This window comes from Micromys minutus, assembly GCF_963924665.1.
Source record: "Micromys minutus genome assembly, chromosome: 32".
NCBI lineage: Eukaryota > Metazoa > Chordata > Mammalia > Rodentia > Muridae > Micromys > Micromys minutus.
Genome location: NC_137967.1, coordinates 14,382,759 through 14,400,929, shown reverse-complemented (window position 1 = coordinate 14,400,929; position 18,171 = coordinate 14,382,759). Strand labels below are relative to the sequence as shown.

The window sequence follows — 18,171 nt, the reverse complement described above, 5'->3', positions numbered from 1 at the left end:
CATTACACACATACACAAAGCTGGACATGCTGGTCTATCCCTGTCATTCCAGCTCTGCAGGGGCTGAGGCAGGAGAAGCAGAAGTTCAAAGCCACTAAATATATGGGGGCTGGAAAGATGGTTCAGAAGTTGGGAGCTCTAACAGCAGCCACTGCTCTTGCAGAGTGCCCGAGTTTGGTTCCCAGCACCCACATCAGGTAGCCCACAGCGACATCCTCATCTCCAGGGAATCCGATGCTTTCTTCTGACCCCCATAGGTACCTGCACCTATGTGCACATACCCACTCATAGAAGTACACATATACACACAATTAAAAATAAAATAAATTCCAACCTGTATGGTGGCCCACACCTTTAATCCTAGCACTGGAGAAGTTGACTGGGAGGGGATTTCTATAAGTTTCAGGCTTATAATTTAGTGAGTTCTGAGCTACAAAGTGAAACCCTGACTCAAAACAAATAATATTATTTAAAGCTTCAGAATTAAAAGGGGACATGGCTCAGTGGTAGAGCCCCTGCCTAGAATCCTCCAGTGAGGGGCTGGGGGCGTGGCTCAGTGGTAGAGCCCCTGCCTAGAATCCCCCAGGGGCTGGGGGCGTGGCTCAGTGGGGCTGGGGGCGTGGCTCAGTGGGGCTGGGGGCGTGGCTCAGTGGTAGAGCCCCTGCCTGGCTTGCACGAGTCTCTATCCCTAGTATCCAGAAAGAAAACAGAACAAAAGCTCCAGTTCATTTTAAGTTCAGCTACATCTGAAATAGTTAATACTAATAAGCAAAATGAGACCATTGTCAGATCTTAGCTGTTTTGATTTATTTCCCACAGATTGTGAAACATATATGAACCGACGTGCGAACAGAAGACAGATTGTAGCAAAAGGGTGACATTATGAAGGGACAGACACTTGCAATTTCATTCATGGGCAAAGCTTAGGGACCATGCACTAGCATATTCTGAGAATTAAAGGGTATGGTAGCTTCAACTTATTTTCGAAGTTTAAAAGAGGAATACACATTCATAGAGACAGAAAAGGGTAACTCGGACTCAAGTGTTGACACTGGAGGAATGTGGGTAATGCGGAACGAAAGTTAAAATTGAAAAGTTGGTATAACAAGAAATGATGACGTCACAGGAGCAAGAACGTGATTGGCGGCTCGGCCGCAGAGGCTGTGGAATTCTAGATGTCCCACTTTGGGAAAAAAATTTTTTACAACACACTTATTTGCTTTTGTGTGTGTGTGTGTGTGTGTGTGTGTGATGTGTGCATGCTCATGCGCCTGACAGTGTATGACACACAAAACATATAAAATGCAAAACTTAAAGAGTGGACAAGTCGGACTTAATAAAAATGAAAACCTAAGGTGGGCCTGATGTTACACGTCTACAGTGCCACACTCAGGAGGCAGAGGCAGGAAATCCGGAGCTCCAGTCCCAGAATGCACGCAGCGCGTCTTGCAACCACCGGTTCATCCAGAGCCCGGGAATTGGGCGCCCTCTGCTGGCCTCCGCAGCATCTGCATGTACACGTGCACACAAACGCATGCGCATACACTTTAAAAACACATGCGATTATATGATAGCATCAAAAGATAAAAAATAAATAATATCATGAAATGAACAAAATAAAAATTCCGAAAACAAACCCGCAAAGAAAGTTGAAACCAACAACAGCTGTCCAGTAAGTGGAAAAGGTGAGAATTATGACGCTGAGATCTAGCAATGTTTCTTCAGAGGGTTAGAACGAAAGAATCAAAACAAGACACTTGAAGAGAAAGCGTCCTCTGTGTTCAAATCAGTGTTTCTCAAAGTGTGAGCACAGCCCACGTGTTTGTGCTTTTCTGTGTGTGTATTTGAGTGCTCCATCTGCATGTACCTCTGCAGACCAGAAGAGGGCATCGGATCCCATTACAGATGGTTGTGAGCCACCATGTGGTTGCTGGGAATTGAACTCAGGACCTCTGGAAGAGCAGCCAGTGCTCTTTACCGCTGAGCCATCTCTCCAGGCACATGAACACACACGGCTGTGAAGGCCGGACAAAGCTCTGAGATCCTCCTCCACCGCACCCCACTTTCTGATTATTTGTTTGATTGTTTTGGTTTGCTTTTTGAGACAGGGTTTCTCTGCGAAGCCTTGGCTACCCTGGAACTCACTCTGTAGACCAGGCTGGCCTCGAACTCACAGAGATCTGCCTGCTTCTGCCTCCCGAGTGCTGGGTTTAAAACTGTGCCCCACCACACCCGGCTTATATTTTTTTGTTAATATTTCTTTTATTTTAAATATTTATTTGCCTGTTGGTTTTATTTTATATGTGCAGGTGATGGTCGCCTCTCGGTACGCACATGTGCTTGACCCTGAATCATTCTTTAAGGAACAGTTAAGGACTGACCCCTCTGCATTAGATATTGCAGATTCATAGTTTGGTTTTCTCGGGGGACTCCTAGCAGCGGGAGCAGGGGCTGTTTCTGACTCTGTTGCCTGCCTCTGAGACCCTTTCCCTCTTATTGAGTTGCCTGATCCAGTCTTAGTACGAGGGGGAGATGCCTAGTCTTACTACGACCTGATATCCATGGAAAGTCCTTTTCGGAAGAGAAATGAATGGGGCAGGGGGTAGGCAGAGGCTTGGTGGTGGGGAGGGGCTGGGAGGAGAGGAGACAGGAAAAACTTCGGTCAGGATGTGAAAAATAATAATACTTTAAAACTAACAAAGAAAAGATGGTTAAAGGCTAGACTTTTTAAAAAGGTTAAAGGTGGTTCAGCAGTTAAGAATGAATTCTGCTCTTATAGAGGACCTGGGTTCGATGCCGGTAGCCACCTTGGGAGGCTTAAGGCCACTTACAACTCCAGATCAGGGGATCTGACTCCCTTTTCTGGTCTCCTGGGGCATCTGCACGTATGAGCACATATCCACCCCCAGACACATAATTAAAATAATATAAGGAAAGAGGGTTTGTTTTTAAGTTGGCTAAGTTAGACGTTTTTATTTATGTGTATTTTTAACCACTATAATTTTTTTCCCCAGCTAAGTGGTGCCCGAGGCTCGCACACGTTCCACGGCTGAGCTGCATTCCTCCCCCTCTCCCCTCCCTGCCGCCCTTGATGTTTTGAGACAGGGCTTCACTCTGAAGGCCAGGCTGAGCTGAAACTCTCAATTTGCCTGTCGCGGTCTCCCTAGAACTGAATTACAGGCACGTGACTCCACGTCTGGGTGTTACAATAACATCTTGTTTTGTTTCGAGACAGACTATGTGTGTCTCTGTCCTGGAACTCACTAGGTAGAGCTGCCTGGCTTGGAAGTCAGAGATCCACCTGTCTCTGCCTCCTGGGGGCTGGGATCCAAGGCATGCGCCACTGCCGGCTACAATAACATTTTAGGGGTGAGGTATCCAACTAGCTACATAGAACAAACCGGAGCTGCGTGGGTGAGATTTTCTGGTGAAGGAGGGGGAGAGCCGCCTGTCAAGGAGCAGGCGCAGACGTGGCTGCAGTTGCATTAAATGTCCACAAGAGGGAGGTACGAGAGCGTTTGGGAAAAAAAAAAAAAAAAAAAAAAAAACCTGATCTAGCAAGTGTTCCTGTTAGATCTGGGCTGGGGCTAAACCTGGTCAGAAGGGGTGTCTTTTATAGGTAAACCATCCCTGGATTGCGATATTAAAGATTCATTGGCCATCGAGGTGAGGATTTCAGGATTACTCTGGCGGGAGGGACCTTCTTGAAATTCATATGAAGAATCAAGTTCAAGGCTGAAGGTGGCGGGAACCTAGGCTGGCAATCTGGCAGGAGAAACAAGAAGGCCGTCTTCCGGGGTTTGTGTGCCATCCAATTATAAGAGTTGTTTTGCAACAATAGCAGATGGCGTTTTTTGAGTTACTTCAGCGTGCCAAGCCGTACTCCCAGTTAGGGGTTGATCTGTTTGTGGGCGAAGCTGGGGACAGAAGCCCTGGGCCTCGCACAAGCTTGGCAAGAGCTCTTCGAGGAGAGTCCCCAGCCTCTACGATCTTCTTATAGTCACTTAGCCGTCCAGTTCTTTCGTCACGTCACGCAAAGCCTCCCCTTCTAAAGCGAGGATGGCACGGTCTCACTTTAGAAAATAGTGGATTAGAACAATGAGCAACCCCCAGGCGATCAGCATCTCCCCAGCGACGGTCACAAAGGCCTTCATGTAACCCAGTCAGCAGCCGTGAGAGGGCTCTGGGTCCTTCCACATAACAACTTTCCTGCTATTAGTAGAAATCTTTGAGGAGTAGAAATCTTTGAGGTGGCTCAGTGGTTAAGAGCACTGACTGCTCTTCCAGAGGTCCTGAGTTCAAATCCCAGCAACCACATGGTGGCTCACAACCATCTGTAATGAGATCTGACGCCCTCTTCTGGTGTGTCTGAAGACAGTGACAGTGCACATGAAATAAATAAATCTTTTTTTTAATCTTCCTGATCTGCTCACAAAACTTTGTTCAGGGATTTTTGACGAACCGAACATGGCGGCATACTCCCCAGTCTTTGGAAGACAGAGGCAGAAGAATCGTGAGTTCCAGACCAGCCCGAACTATATAGAGTTGTGGGCCCGATTAGGCCCCTCAGTAGGGAGTTCCACCCAGTAGGATTTGAAGAGTCTCTAGCCTGTGTCCTCCTCTAAGGAGATGCACATACATTAGCAGATATAAAAACATCTTGGGCATGGTGTTGCATGCCTGTAAATGCCAGCACTTGGGAGGGCCCTGGTGAGGCAGGAGAATTGCTGTGAGTTCAAAGCCAGCCTGGGTGTGAGACCCTGCTTGTTTGTTTTTATGCTGTGGTGGGGCTGGAAAGATGGTTCCACAGTTATGAGCCCCGGTTGCTTTTCCAGAGGACCCTCGTTCCATTCCTAGCAACCATGCTGGTTGACTCGTCATTGCCTGTAAGTCCGGCTCCAGTTGGATCTGAGGCCTCTCACTGTGTCCGTCCATTTATGTTCACAGACAGATAGACACGTGTAATTAACATGATGAAAACTAAATCTTTTTTAAAAAATACTCTGAGGTGAAACATGCCATTAGAAACGGTTTTACAGGGCAAACCTTGCAGACGTGGCAGATTAAAAACACACACACACACACACACACACAATCCAGGCCTGGAGCGATGGCTCCGCAGCTTAAAAGACTGGCTGCTCTTGCAGAGTCTGAAATTAGGTTCCCAGCAACCACTTGGCTGCCCACGACGGTCTGTAGCTCTAGTTCCAGAGGATCTACTGTCCTCTTCTGGTCACTGAGGGCACTGCATGCATGTGGCACTGTTCAGGCAAAGCACTCACACATATATAAAAAATAGTCTTAAAAAAAATAAACAAAGGGCTGGAGAGATGGTTTAGTGGTTAAGAGCACTGCCTGCTCTTCCAGAGGTCCCGAGTTCAAATCCCAGCAACCACATGGTGGCTCACAACCATCTGTAATGGGATCTGATGCCCTCTTCTGGTGTGTCTGAAGACAGCTACAGTGTACTCATATATAATAAATAAATAAGTCTTTAAAAAAAATAAATAAACAAAAGACTTGGTGGCGTATGACAGCTCATTTTTTCATTGCTGAGAGTGGCCATTGCTCGAGTCCTGCATACACCTCGATGTCACCGTCGAGTGCCGTTTGGTGGACATTTGTCTTGTTTTCATCTGGGGTTGAGGTCATTAGGGACATTTTTTTTCCCCCAGTGCCCATGTTCAAGTTCTATAGACGACATGTTTAGGGCGGACAGCGGGGACAGTTTAAGCGTACGCAATAACTGCGCTGCTCTTCCCTGGAAGATAAAACCATCGCAACAAGAGAGCTGAGGTTACTTAGCTGAAACTGCAGAGCCCCGCTGCCTTGAACCTGGGGTCCCCTGCTCTCCGGCCCAACTGCTTACTCGGCAGTACAGGATGGAAGACCGAGACCTGTTTTACTGTCAGGCTGAAGGTTATTGGGGGCTGTCACTGGGGGGTACATGTTCTGTTATTCTGACCTCTGTCCCTACCCATTAATTATTAACCCTCCACCCCCACCCCAGGAGCCTGTTATCCTAAAGATTTGCCCAGTTAATCAGTCACTGCCCACCAGCTGGGCAAGGGGCATTTGGTGCAGCTACCGTCTGCCTGGCCCCGCTTCCCCTAGTGTGGTGGTAACCCGGCACTTACAATGCTCTGGATGCGTCTGCCTCTGTATGGCCACTCCAAGGCCTCTACAGGCGGCTGGCAGCCCCTGAGCTTCGATGGGGGGGCCTTCCATCTCAAGAGAACCGCAGAACTAGCACGGGCTTTGCTGGTGCTTCGCCTATGTGCCTGGCCCCCTCTGGTCACTCATGGACTAGCGGTGAGCCTTAGGCACAAGGATTAGCCTGGGAGTCTCCCCAAACCCGAGTCTGAGCATGCGCTCCCTGTCCCCCCAGTTTCAGGCCTGGTCTCAGCGACTCCTGGGATCCCGGCTCTCGGGCGCGCTTCTCCGAGCATCCTTCTATGGACAGTTTGTGGCCGGGGAGACAACAGAGGAGGTGAGGGGCTGTGTCCGGCAGCTGCAGGCCCTGGGACTCCAGCCCCTGTTGGCAGTGCCCACAGAGGAGGAACCAGACTCCGCTACCAAGACCAGGTGAGTAGAGAGAGGAAGGGTGGGGTGGGCAAGAAAGGGGGCTCCCAGGCTCTGGAAGCTGACCTCCACTGGCCGGGCAGTGAGGTCTGGTATGAGGGGAACCTGAGCACCATGCTGCGCTGTGTGGACTTATCACGAGCCCTTGCGGACGCCCACGGCCCAGCCAGGGACAGCCTCATGCAGCTGAAGGTGACCGCGCTGACCAGCACTCGGCTTTGTGTAAGTGACAAGTGAGAGGGGGGTGGGGATGCGGGTGTGGCTGCCCACCAGACCACCCTCGCCGTGCCAGCCACCACCCCATTTCAGAAGGAGCTATCGGCTTGGATCCAAAACCGAAGGGTCTCCTCGGAGCTGAGTCCTCAGAGGCTGGCAGATGCTATGGACTCGGGTCGGGTAAGGAATGAAGGCGTTTGTCACGGAAGACATGGTTGACCTGGATAAATAGGGGTCTCTTGGAGTTGTAGAGGAAGTGTTAGGGGTGCTGAGCCATCCAGAGTCAGGATCAGAAAGAACAACAGCGCTTTCTCCACAGAGGACAGGACATGAATGCAATCCCAGCACTTGGGAAGCTGAGGCAGGAGGATCAAGTCGTTGAGGTCGGCCTGGGCTATAGGGTGAGACTGGCCTCAAAAGCGCAGGCTGGAGAGATGGCTCAGCAGTTAGGCGTCCTCTTGCAGAGGACCCAGGTTTGGTTTCCAGCACCTACATGGTGGTTCACCTCGGTCCACAACTTGAGTTCCAGAAAATTCAGCCCTCTCTCCTGACCTCCACAGGTACCAGACATACTTGTAGTGTACATACAAGCATGCAGGCTAAACATGTATAAAATAACTTAATATATATGTATATGCATGTGTGGATGTATCCTTAAAAGATATGTATTTTTATATATGGTGGTGGGTTTTTTTTTTTGTTTGTTTTGTTTTTAAGACAGAGTCTTATGTACCCCAGGCTGGTCTTGAACTCTCTGTACAGACAAGAATGACTTTGAACTGATCTTCCGGCCTCCAACCCACATGTTGCTAGAGATATAGGCCTGTGCTATTGTTTCTGGTATAGCTGTCTTTGCTATTTTGTGGGTTCTTCTTTTGCCTACATTTACCCCTCCCCCGCCTCGCTCCAGTTTCATGCCCTAACACTAGAGGCAGGAGAGAGTCCTAAATCTAATTTCTTTCCTTTTGCTTCTTCTTTGAGCATGACGACTAACAAACCCCCCCAGCCCCCACCCCTCAAGGGATCACCAGCCACCAACCCTGCCATCCCGGCCCCAGTGTATTTATGCCCTCTGAAAAGCTCCCACAATTCCAAACCTCACACAATCGCAAAGACTATCTGCAGCTGGCGAAACCATGTCCCTGCGAGAGCACGAGGCAAACCGTCGTCAGCTGCTGCGAAGCAGCCCCACATCCCGCCCCTGGGACTAAGACAAAGGCATATTCTTATATTATTTCTATATTTTTTAAGAAGCCAAAATTCCAGAATTCTCACTACACTCCGTTTTTTTTTTTTTTTTTTTAAGTTTTTTAAAATTAATCAGCAGCTACCCTGGTGTGTACTTGCTGCGTGTAAACTCATGTAACCAGTGGGTTATTCCTCTTCTTTGTGCGTGTGCATGTGTTTTGAAACAGGATCATACCATAGAGCCCAGACTGGCCTGGAACTTACAATCCTCCTCCTTAGTTTCCCCAGTCTTGGGATTACTGATGTTTGCCATCATGGCCAACCATTCATTCATTCATTCTTCCATTCATTCATTCTTCCATTCATTCATTCTTCCATTCATTCATTCTTCCATTCATTCATTCATTTCTTTGTATTATGCTAACATCCTAACCCTGTGTGTGCATGCACACGAGTATGTATGTTTGTGTGTGCACGTGTGTACATGTCTGTGTGTGTTCGTGTGAACTTGTGTACATGCGGAGGTCAGAGGCTGGCGACAAGTATATTCCTCTATCTCTCCATCTGTTTGTGTTTTGTTTTGAGACAGTGTCTCTCTCACAGCCTTAGATGTCCTGGCGACTGAATGAGTTAGACCAGGTCACCTTCAAACTTCCTGAGACCTCTCTGCCTCTGCCTCCTGAGTGCTGAGATCCAAGGTGCGCATCGCCACACCTGGCTACCACACTCTTCCTGGCTTCATGTTCTGGGTTTTGTGTTTTGTTTCGTTTTGTTTTTTGAAACAGGGTTTCTCTGTGTAGCCCTAGCTATTTTGGACCTCACTCTTAGACCAGGCTGGCCTGGAACTCACAGAGATCCAGCTGCCTCTGCCTCCTAAGTGCTGGGATTAAAGGTGTGTGCTACCACATCTGCTGTCCCATTTTATTTTTTAACAGGAGGTCTGTCACTGAGCCTGGAGCTCACTGTAATGGCTATATTGGCTGGCAGGAGCACTCAGGGTCCACGTGTCCCCATCCCCAAAACTCTGATAGGGTGGGGGCACATGCTGCTTTGCCTGCCTTCTTATGTGGGGCTGGGAATCAGAACTCAAACCCTCACAATCAAGTAGCAAGAACTTTATCCACGGAACCGTGTCCCTAGCTCCCGCTCCCATTGAGAATTTCTTTGGCATGATAAATGTGTACTTGGAGGCAGGGTTATCTTTCTAACTTATTTCTTGAAAACAGAGTCACGATGCAGCCCAGGCTGGTGTGGAAAACACAATCTAATCCTCCTGCTTTAGCTTTTCAATGGTGGGATCACAGGCGTTTGCCAGTATACCAGGCCTCTTTTTTATGTGTCCCATGTGTTTGACATTTTTTTATAACAAAACGTTAAGAAGCAAGGCATAGCTGTACACATCTAGAAGCCCAGCACTTGGGTTGTTGAAGCAGAAAGATCTTGTTAGGCTAGCCTGGGCTACATAGTGACATCCTGTCTTTAAAATAGAAAGAGCAACAGATGTAGCTCAGAGGTAAAACACCTGCCTAGAATCCCCCAATGAGGGGCTGGGGGCGTGGCTCAGTGGGAGAGCCCCTGCCTAGAATCCCCCAGTGAGGGGCTGGGGGCGTGGCTCAGTGGTAAAGCCCCTGCCTAGAATCCCCCAATGAGGGGCTGGGGGCGTGGCTCAGTGGTAGAGCCCCTGCCTAGAATCCCCCAATGAGGGGCTGGGGGTGTGGCACAGTGAGGGGTTGGGGGCGTGCTCGGTGAGGGGGTGGGGCATGGCTCAGTGAGGGGGCTGGGGGCGTAGCTCAAGGACAGAGAACTTGCCTAGTATTCACAAGGTCCTAGGTTTATCCCCAGCTCTGCATGAAAAACATATAAAAAAAAGGTAAAAAGTTCACTGTGCAGTGCCATCCGCACACCTGCCACCACCGCCATCTCTGAGTGGCACAGGGCACAGGGTGAAGCAACTAAAACCCGAGGGTGCCTGAGTCCACCACGCATGGCATTTGCCTGTGACCTGTGCATGTTCATCCTGTCTGGGTGACTCACCACACCAAGTGCAGTGTGCACTCCATCAACAGTCGCTCTGCACAACTGGTAAGGACGTGTCTGAGTGTGTTTTCTTGGTGCTGGGATAAAGTGCTCTGGCCAAAGCAACTTCAGGGAGAAAGGACTGATTTGGGCTTCATAAAAGGAGCGCGAAGCAGCTGGTCACATGGTATCTAAGCTCAAAAAGCCGAGAGCCACGGCACTAGCTTCCTGCTCCCAGCTCCGTTTCTCCACTTAACACAATCCAAGATCCCCACCGAGGAACGTGTTCCACCTGCTGTGGGTTGAAAGATAATCCTCCACAGGCATGCCCGGAACCCTGGGCTTCTAAATAATTCTAGATTGTGTCAAGTTATCAAAATTAACCAACCTCAGGGAATAATGAAATGACAGCATGTGACTGCCGATGCTCAGTCAAAAGGCAGAGGTTTTTGTTTTAACATTTTGTGTGCAGCACGCGAGTGCAGTGCTCTCGGAGGCCACAAGAGGGCGCACGATCCCCAGAAGTAAGAATTGTAGGCAGCGACCCGCACTCCAATCCTCTGTTAAAGCAATGCGGGTTCCCTCCAAGTCTGCCATGTTTTGTTTTGCTTTGCTTTGCTTTTCTGGATATTTTTGATCCATCATGAGTTGACTCCACGGAAGCAGCCCTGTAGATAGAGAGGAACCACAGCACCTGCTTTAAATCCGATCAGTCCGCTCCTCTGTCCACCCGTGAACATATCTTTCTGTGTGATGCGTTTCAGTGGTGGGCACCATTTTCCTCCCCCACCAAGTGCTTCAGTGAGTCACAGGTTAGGGTGTCTTCATTATTTAAATGCCTCTGGGTATAATCAAAATGCATGATTAATGAAAACTACCAATCGAACCAGGTTGGCTGGCTGTAAACACCTAGAAACCCAGCATCTGGGAAACAGAGGATGACAGTCATCCTTGGCTACACAGTAAACTCTGGGTGACTCTGAGATGCATGAGAGCCTATCCCAGAGACAGAGAGGGGCAAAGTTACCCCTTGATGAGCTTGAGCACCCACACACAGTAGGACCACACAACTCCCTTTCCATACATGTGGCCTTCCATCACTTCAGAATACCCCTCCCCCCATCACTCTGAGGGTGAGCTTTGGTTTAGTTTGGTCTTTTTCTTTTTCCTTTTCCTTTTTTAAGGTTGGGTTTCATATAGCCCAGGCTGGCCTCTCACTTTGTAGCCCAGGATAGCCTTTTGCTCCAATCGTTCTGCCTCTGCCTCCTGATTGATAGGATTACAGGCAGGCAGGGCCATGCCTGGCTTATGTGGTGATTTTATTTCTTTTCTGAGACCCTGGCTTTCTTTCTTCCTTCTTTTCTCTGTGAATTCATTGCCAGCCAGGTCTACAAAGCAAGTTCAGGACTGCCAGGGCTACACAGAGAAACTCTGTCTCAGAAAACCAACCAAACAAACAACAACAAAACTACTATGATTTTATTTATTTTGGTTTTTGTTTTGTGTGTGCACAAGTTCGTACGTGCATGTGTGTGTGTGTGTGTGTGTGTACCCCTGTGTACATGCATGACACAGTATGAAGAAGAGGCCAGACAACACTGTTGGGAGCCAGTTGTCTCCTTCCACTACATGGGCCCTGAGACTTGAACTCAGCTCTTCAGCCTTAGCAGCCGGTGTCTTCCGCTGCTGACCCCACTAACCCTCTTTCTGTCTCTCTAGATAGACTAGCCCAGGCTGTCTCAGCCTCCCAAATACTGAGACTGCAGGCATGGGACATTGTGTCCTGCAAGTCGCTTTTCTGATTTCCCCCAAAGTCTCCACACACGCCCCTTCCTGGTGGCTGAGGACTTGGTCCCAGGGGAGCCTATTGTCCTGAACAGTCTGCTGTTCCCTGGTACCTCATAGAACCTCCAGCTCTCCTGCCTCAACACGGAACAGAATCAGCACCTGCAGGCCTCCCTCAGCCGCTTGCACCGAGTGGCACAGGTAACCCGTGGGTGAGCTGGCTCCCCACTCCTGATGGGGACCCCGCTGGCCCTGACATCTTCCTCTCTTCCCCTCAGCACGCCCGGACGCAGTACGTGAGGCTGCTGGTGGACGCCGAATACACTTTCATCAACCCTGCCCTGTCCCTGCTGGTGGCTGCCCTGGCCATACGCTGGAACAGCCCCGAGGAAGATGGCCCGTGGGTGTGGAATACTTACCAGGCCTATCTAAAGGTTGGTGGTGGGTTCTGAAGGGCCATGGGGCAGAGGGGGGACTCAACAGCCCGATCCCCCGGAGTCTGCCTGTGTTCCTTGCAGGACACTCACAAACGGCTGGAGCAGGACGCTGAGGCGGCACACAAGGCTGGCCTGGCGTTCGGGGTGAAGTTGGTGCGAGGTGCCTATCTGGACAAGGAGAGATCCGTGTCACAGCGCCAAGGGAAGGAAGACTGTACCCAGCCTGACTATGAGGCCACTAGCCGGAGGTAGGGAGAGGACCAAGAGGCTGTAAGAGGGGGAAAACAATGATAGCCTGTCAGGACAAGAAGATGCTGTAGGCTCACTAGGGGTCAGTGCAGCTGAGACGCTGATCTTGTTCAGTGGGAGACACTAACTCCAACTGTAAGGCACAGAGAGACAGAGGAAAACATTGATCTCTGCCTTCTACATGTGTGTGCACAGGGAGCGCACACAAATACACAAATGCACAGACACATGCACAAACATACATACTCACATATATATATATATATATACACAGACACAAACACACATACACACACAAATTCATACATACAGCAAAACATACACAGATATACAGACACACAGACACACACGCACACACATACACACACACACACACACACACACACATCAAGAAAAATAGATTGTAACTATTCTCTAAGGGGAAAACAGATTACTTAAACATGGCAGGCATTCTATCAGGAAGCAAGCCCCTCACTAGGGCATTCTAGGCAGGGGCTCTACCACTTAGCCACACTCCCAGCCCCTCACTAGGGCATTCTAGGCAGGGGCTCTACCACTTAGCCACACTCCCAGCCCCTCACTGGGGGATTCTAGGCAGGGGCTCTACCACTGAGCCACACCCCCAGCCCCTCACTGGGGGATTCTAGGCAGGGGCTCTACCACTGAGCCAAGCCCCCAGCCCCTCACTGGGGGATTCTAGGAGGTGTTCTGCAACTAAACTGTATTCCCAGCCTTCTTTCTACTTTTCCTAAGACCTTGCTAAGTTCCCAGGGCGACCTTGAGCACACTCTAGCACAGTTAGGCTTTGAAACTGCCCCACCAGGCTGTAAGAATGTAACGTTTCACTTGCTCATCCGTGGCTCTGGGGTTCTGTGCCAAACATCTTGTGTCTCTATGTGGCTTCCTTTCTCCAAGGTTTTAGGATGCTCTTGTTTTCTGCCTGAACAGCAAATTCTTCCTTCCTCTTTCACTACTCCCACCCCCGCCCCTCAGCTTGGCTACTTTTCGATTAGCTGCTTTCAGAGGTTTACCAACATCCCTGTGGGTCCTTCTCCAATTTCGTGGTTAAAGCACAGATGTGTCCCTTGCTCTTTTCACTCCTCTGACAAAAATCATTCAAAAAACCAAGTAAAGGAAGGAAGGGTTTTTTGATTCCTGGTTTGAGGGGACAGAGTTCATAACACTAGGGAGGTATGATCACATGGGTCTGAGGTGGCTGGTCACCCTTAATCATCATCAAAAACCAGAGAATCAGATCCTGTCCCTACCCCCCACCCCATCTAGGTTTTGTTTGTTTTACTTGCGTTTTTTCGAGATATTGTTTCTCTATGTAGCCCTGCCTGTCCTGGAGCTAGCTCTGTAGACCAGGCTAGCTTTGAACTCACAGAGATCCCTGTCTCTGCATACCAAGTGCTGAGACTAAATGTATGGGCTGCCACACCAGGGGGTTGCTTTCTCAATTGTTTTCAACCTGGGACAACAACTCACAATCAGTGTGTGTGGCAGGGGTCAGGAGTCCTCTCTTCCTCGACTTCCTCAATAGAAGTCCTTAAACTTCTATGACAATGCCATCAGAGACAGGCCAATGTTTTTCTCTTATACATAACCCCCCATCACGACATATTGGAAATCAAGACAAGCAGTGGCTGGAGAGATGGCTCAGTCATGGAGAGCACTGGCTGCTCTTCCAGAGGACCCAGGTTCAATTCCCAGCACCCACCTGGCAGCTCCCACCTGTTTATGACTCCAGTTCCAGGGGATCCGACACACCCACATAGACATGCCTGCAGACAAAACCCCCATGCACTTAAAAAACAATAGAGTAAATCATTTTTTTAAAAAAAGGAAAGAACAAAAAAGAACAAACAGAGGGTGGAGAGATGGCTCAGCAGGTAAAGGTGCTTGTCCAGCTCAGCGACCTAAGTTCCATCCCTGGGACCGCTGCTGTAGGAGAGAACCGAATCCTGCAAGATGTCCTCTGATGAACACACATGCGCGCGCGCGCGCGCACACACACACACACACACACACACGTGTACACACACATGTACACACACATGCACACAGGTGCACACACACACGTGCACACACGCGGAATAAAGTGTAACTTAAGAAAGATCAAAATAAGAAAATCCATCCTTGCTGCTGCAGTGGCTAACCTTGGGCAGATGTCATCTTGAGCATGGACTTGGTGGCCATTGGGTCAGAGACCAGTCACTTTAGAAGCACATGCTTGTCATCCTTGCCCGTGGGATGCTGAGGCAGGAGAATCATGGATTCTAGGTCTGGGCTACACAGCGAAACTGTGTCAGAAGACTGTTTTTCACCCCATCCCACCCTCATCCTGACTATCTGAGGGGAACTGAGGTTACCAGAGAGAGGGATAGCCTGTGCCCATAGAACAAAGGAGGGGCGGGCCGGCTCCATCCTGGGGCTTGGTCCTCACTCCCTAGACCAGCTGAGCAGAGTTTCTCCCCTCAGTTACAACCGCTGTCTGGAGCTGATGCTGCGCCGTGTGTCCAATCACAGTCCCCCGTGCCACCTCATGGTAGCTTCCCACAACGAAGACTCCGTTCGTCAGGCAACTAAGCGGTACGAAGTTGAGGGTGGGAAACCAGAGCCTCTAAGAAGCCCCATTTCTCTCCTGTGTCTACACAACCGTGGGGGGGGTAGGGACAAGAATAGGTCGAGTGAGAAGGTGTGTGGGGGGACAGTATAGATATTGAATCCCAACCTGCTGTGATGATACACACCTCTTAACACACCTTTTATCATAGTCCTCAGAAGGCTGAGGCAGGAGGATCATGAAATTAATGCCAACATAGGTTACGTAGTAAGGAACTTTTTAAAAAATGTTGACTCCTTCTATGCCTGCTCTGTCCTATAGGCTCAGGTGTGACAGGGCATTGTCCCGTATTTACTGTGACCTAGGGAGTACTGAGGATTCCAGAAAGCAGCTGAGACTCAAGAGAGCGCATGGGAGTTGTGATTGATTGATTGATTGATTGATTGATTAATGATTGATTGGTCAATTGATTTTATTTGATTGTGTGTGTGTGTGTGTGTGTGTGTGTGTACCCATGAATGCAAGAACCAGGGGAGGTCAGAGGAGGGTGTCAGATTCCCTGGAACTCAGAGACAGTTGTGAGCTGCAGTGTGGGTGCTGGGAGTCAAACCGTGTCCTCTGGAAGAGCAGTTAGTGCTTTTAACCACCAAACCATCTCTCCAGCTCTACGGTGGTTATTTACCACTGAGATTTGGGATAGAGTCGTTCCTGAGAATCTGTGGAAATGTTCTAGGGCCAATCTCCATGGAAACCAAAATCTTCAGATGCTCAAGTCCCTCATATCAGATGATGTAATGCTTGAATATTTGCTTATGACCCACGTGCTTCTTCTTGTATGCTTGAAGTCATCGGGCTTATTAACAATACCTAGAATAACGAATATAAATGCCACATAAATAGATCCACTGTTAAGGACAATCCATGCAGGTGTCCACCTGACCCACCCTCCTGTCCGACCCCTGGTTGAGATCTGTAAGTGTGGAACTGTGGCTCCAACTGGCCGGCTCTTCTTCCATGTTCGAATTCTTGGGTGGGTAGTGGCTGACTTGTTCTCGAGATCTAGCCACTTTCTGGGTTGACAGTATGACCCTTTCTGCAGCATGTGGGAGCTGGGCATCCCTCTGGACGGGCCTGTCTGTTTTGGACAACTACTGGGCATGTGTGACCATGTCTCCCTGGCATTAGGTATGTAAATGGCCCATCCCTCCATTTCTCTCCATCCCCACCCCCACTCCCTCAGCCAGATCCCTCCTGCCTTTTCCCTCTCTCACATGGAACCTGCGATGGCTCCTCCTCCAGCTCCTTCCAGACTGATCTTCCAGACTGTTCCACTACTGAGGCCCTTGCGGGCCTGTGCCCTGTGTCTTCTCTCCTGATCTGTGCTGGTTCCTGTTTATGGTGCCATATTGCCTGTGTTCTTTGGGGTCCTGACTGCTGTCCCTAGGGCCTTATGTCAGATTCTTCTTCTTCTGTGGGGTGCTAAGGATGGCCAAAGCTCTTTATTGCCGGGAAGATGGCTCGGTGGGTAAAGTGCCTACTGTATGGCCCTGAAGACCTTAGTTCAGATCTCCTGAGTCCATGCAAAAGCCAGACAGTATGGCAAATGACTGACATCCTAGAACATCTGTGGGAATGGGCAGCAGAGGCAGGGCACCCTCCGGAAGCTTTTAGCCCAACCAACCTAGCTTCGTTCAAGCAAAGAGGCTCTTCTCACATAAGGTAAAACAGAGAGAACCAAACCCCAAAGGCTGTCCTTTGACCTACATGCGCGTGCGTACACACACACATACTACAACGCAGAGATGTGTTTTCAAAGACCACTTTGCTCTCAGTCTACAGTGTAGTGTTTTTGTTGTTTATCTGTTTGCTTTTGACAAATTCTATGTGTATGAGTACACTGTAGCTGTCTTCACACACACCGGAAGAGGGCATCAGATCCCATTACAGATGGTTGTGAGCCACCATGTGGTTGCTGGGAATTGAACTCAGGACCTCTGGAAGAGCAGCCAGTGCTCTAACCACTGAGCCATCCCTCCAGCCCTTGTCTTTGTTTTTGAGATAGAGATTTGTAATGTAGCCCTGCCAGGTCTGAACATCAGGTCAACTGGGTTGGCCTCGAACTCACAGAAACACTTCTGTGCTTACTCCTGGGGGCCGGGATTAAAGGCATGTCGGACACACAACACAACCAAGCAGAGATGAATCTTTCTAGCTTCGCCTGGCCTAACACGTTCTTTAGGGGTGTTAAGGGGTGGGATGCCAACTTCCTGCTCACTCACTCAGAAGGCATACTTTTTCTGAGTTCCAGCTTAATATGGGGCAGGACAGGGTTCTTACCAACTCCCAGCCCAATCAGGTCACGGTTCTACCTAGTCTCAAAACATGCTAGGTTATCCAACAGCAATAGAATTTCTCCTTCAGGATCCTGTGTCTCTATCTCTTTGAGGTTTTCTTGATTCTCGAACTAGTAAACTCCTTGCTCTCTTTATAGCATCTTAATCAACTGAGATTGTCTTTGAGCTGAGTATGGTGGTGCTAACCTGTAATCCTAGCACTCAAGAGGCTTGAGATAGAAGGATGTACGTTGGAGTCTAGCCTGGACTACCTAATAAAAGCCCATCTCATAACAACTCAGTCAGAAAGGAAGGAAGGAATGAAGGAAGGAAAGGTGGAAGGGGGGAGGGATAGAGGGAGAAGAAGAAATCTGCTTCCTTTAAATGTTTGCTGTAGAGTGTTTTAGCAATGGGTTATGTCTAACACACTTAGGCTGCCATGTTTTGAGCAAAGAAAGCAGTCATAACTGCTGATACCCAGGAACATCTTTTCCGGAGCCCCACACTCTGCCAAAACTCTCCCCAACAGGGCAGGCTGGATATGTGGTGTACAAGTCTATTCCCTACGGCTGCCTCGAGGAGGTGATACCCTACCTGATCCGAAGGGCCCAGGAGAACAGGAGTGTGTTGCAGGGTTCCCGCAGGGAACAGGCGCTACTCAGCCAAGAGTTGTGGCGGAGGCTGCTGGGAAGGAAGGCCTAAGGTTTCTCCATCCGCACCATCAGGGACCATGTACTCAATAAAGGTCCTGAGCCCTGTCCCTGTCTGTGCTTCTCTGAGCTTGCCTCCTTGGGGAAGG

General features: G+C 49.4%; 1 protein-coding gene across 1 annotated transcript; it reads left to right on the top strand.

Annotated features, from left to right (window-relative positions):
• Positions 1 to 6,138: 6,138 nt before the first annotated feature.
• On the top strand, positions 6,139 to 18,074 carry PRODH2 (proline dehydrogenase 2; the record flags this gene model as incomplete). The annotated part of the gene is made up of 10 exons (XM_080908908.1): positions 6,139 to 6,312; positions 6,389 to 6,585; positions 6,666 to 6,804; positions 6,892 to 6,978; positions 11,908 to 11,988; positions 12,066 to 12,221; positions 12,306 to 12,472; positions 14,955 to 15,065; positions 16,139 to 16,224; positions 17,902 to 18,074. 10 exons carry the CDS (start codon positions 6,139 to 6,141, stop codon positions 18,072 to 18,074), a joined length of 1,371 nt encoding a protein of 456 aa, XP_080765034.1.
• Between the last annotated feature and the right edge of the window lie 97 nt (positions 18,075 to 18,171).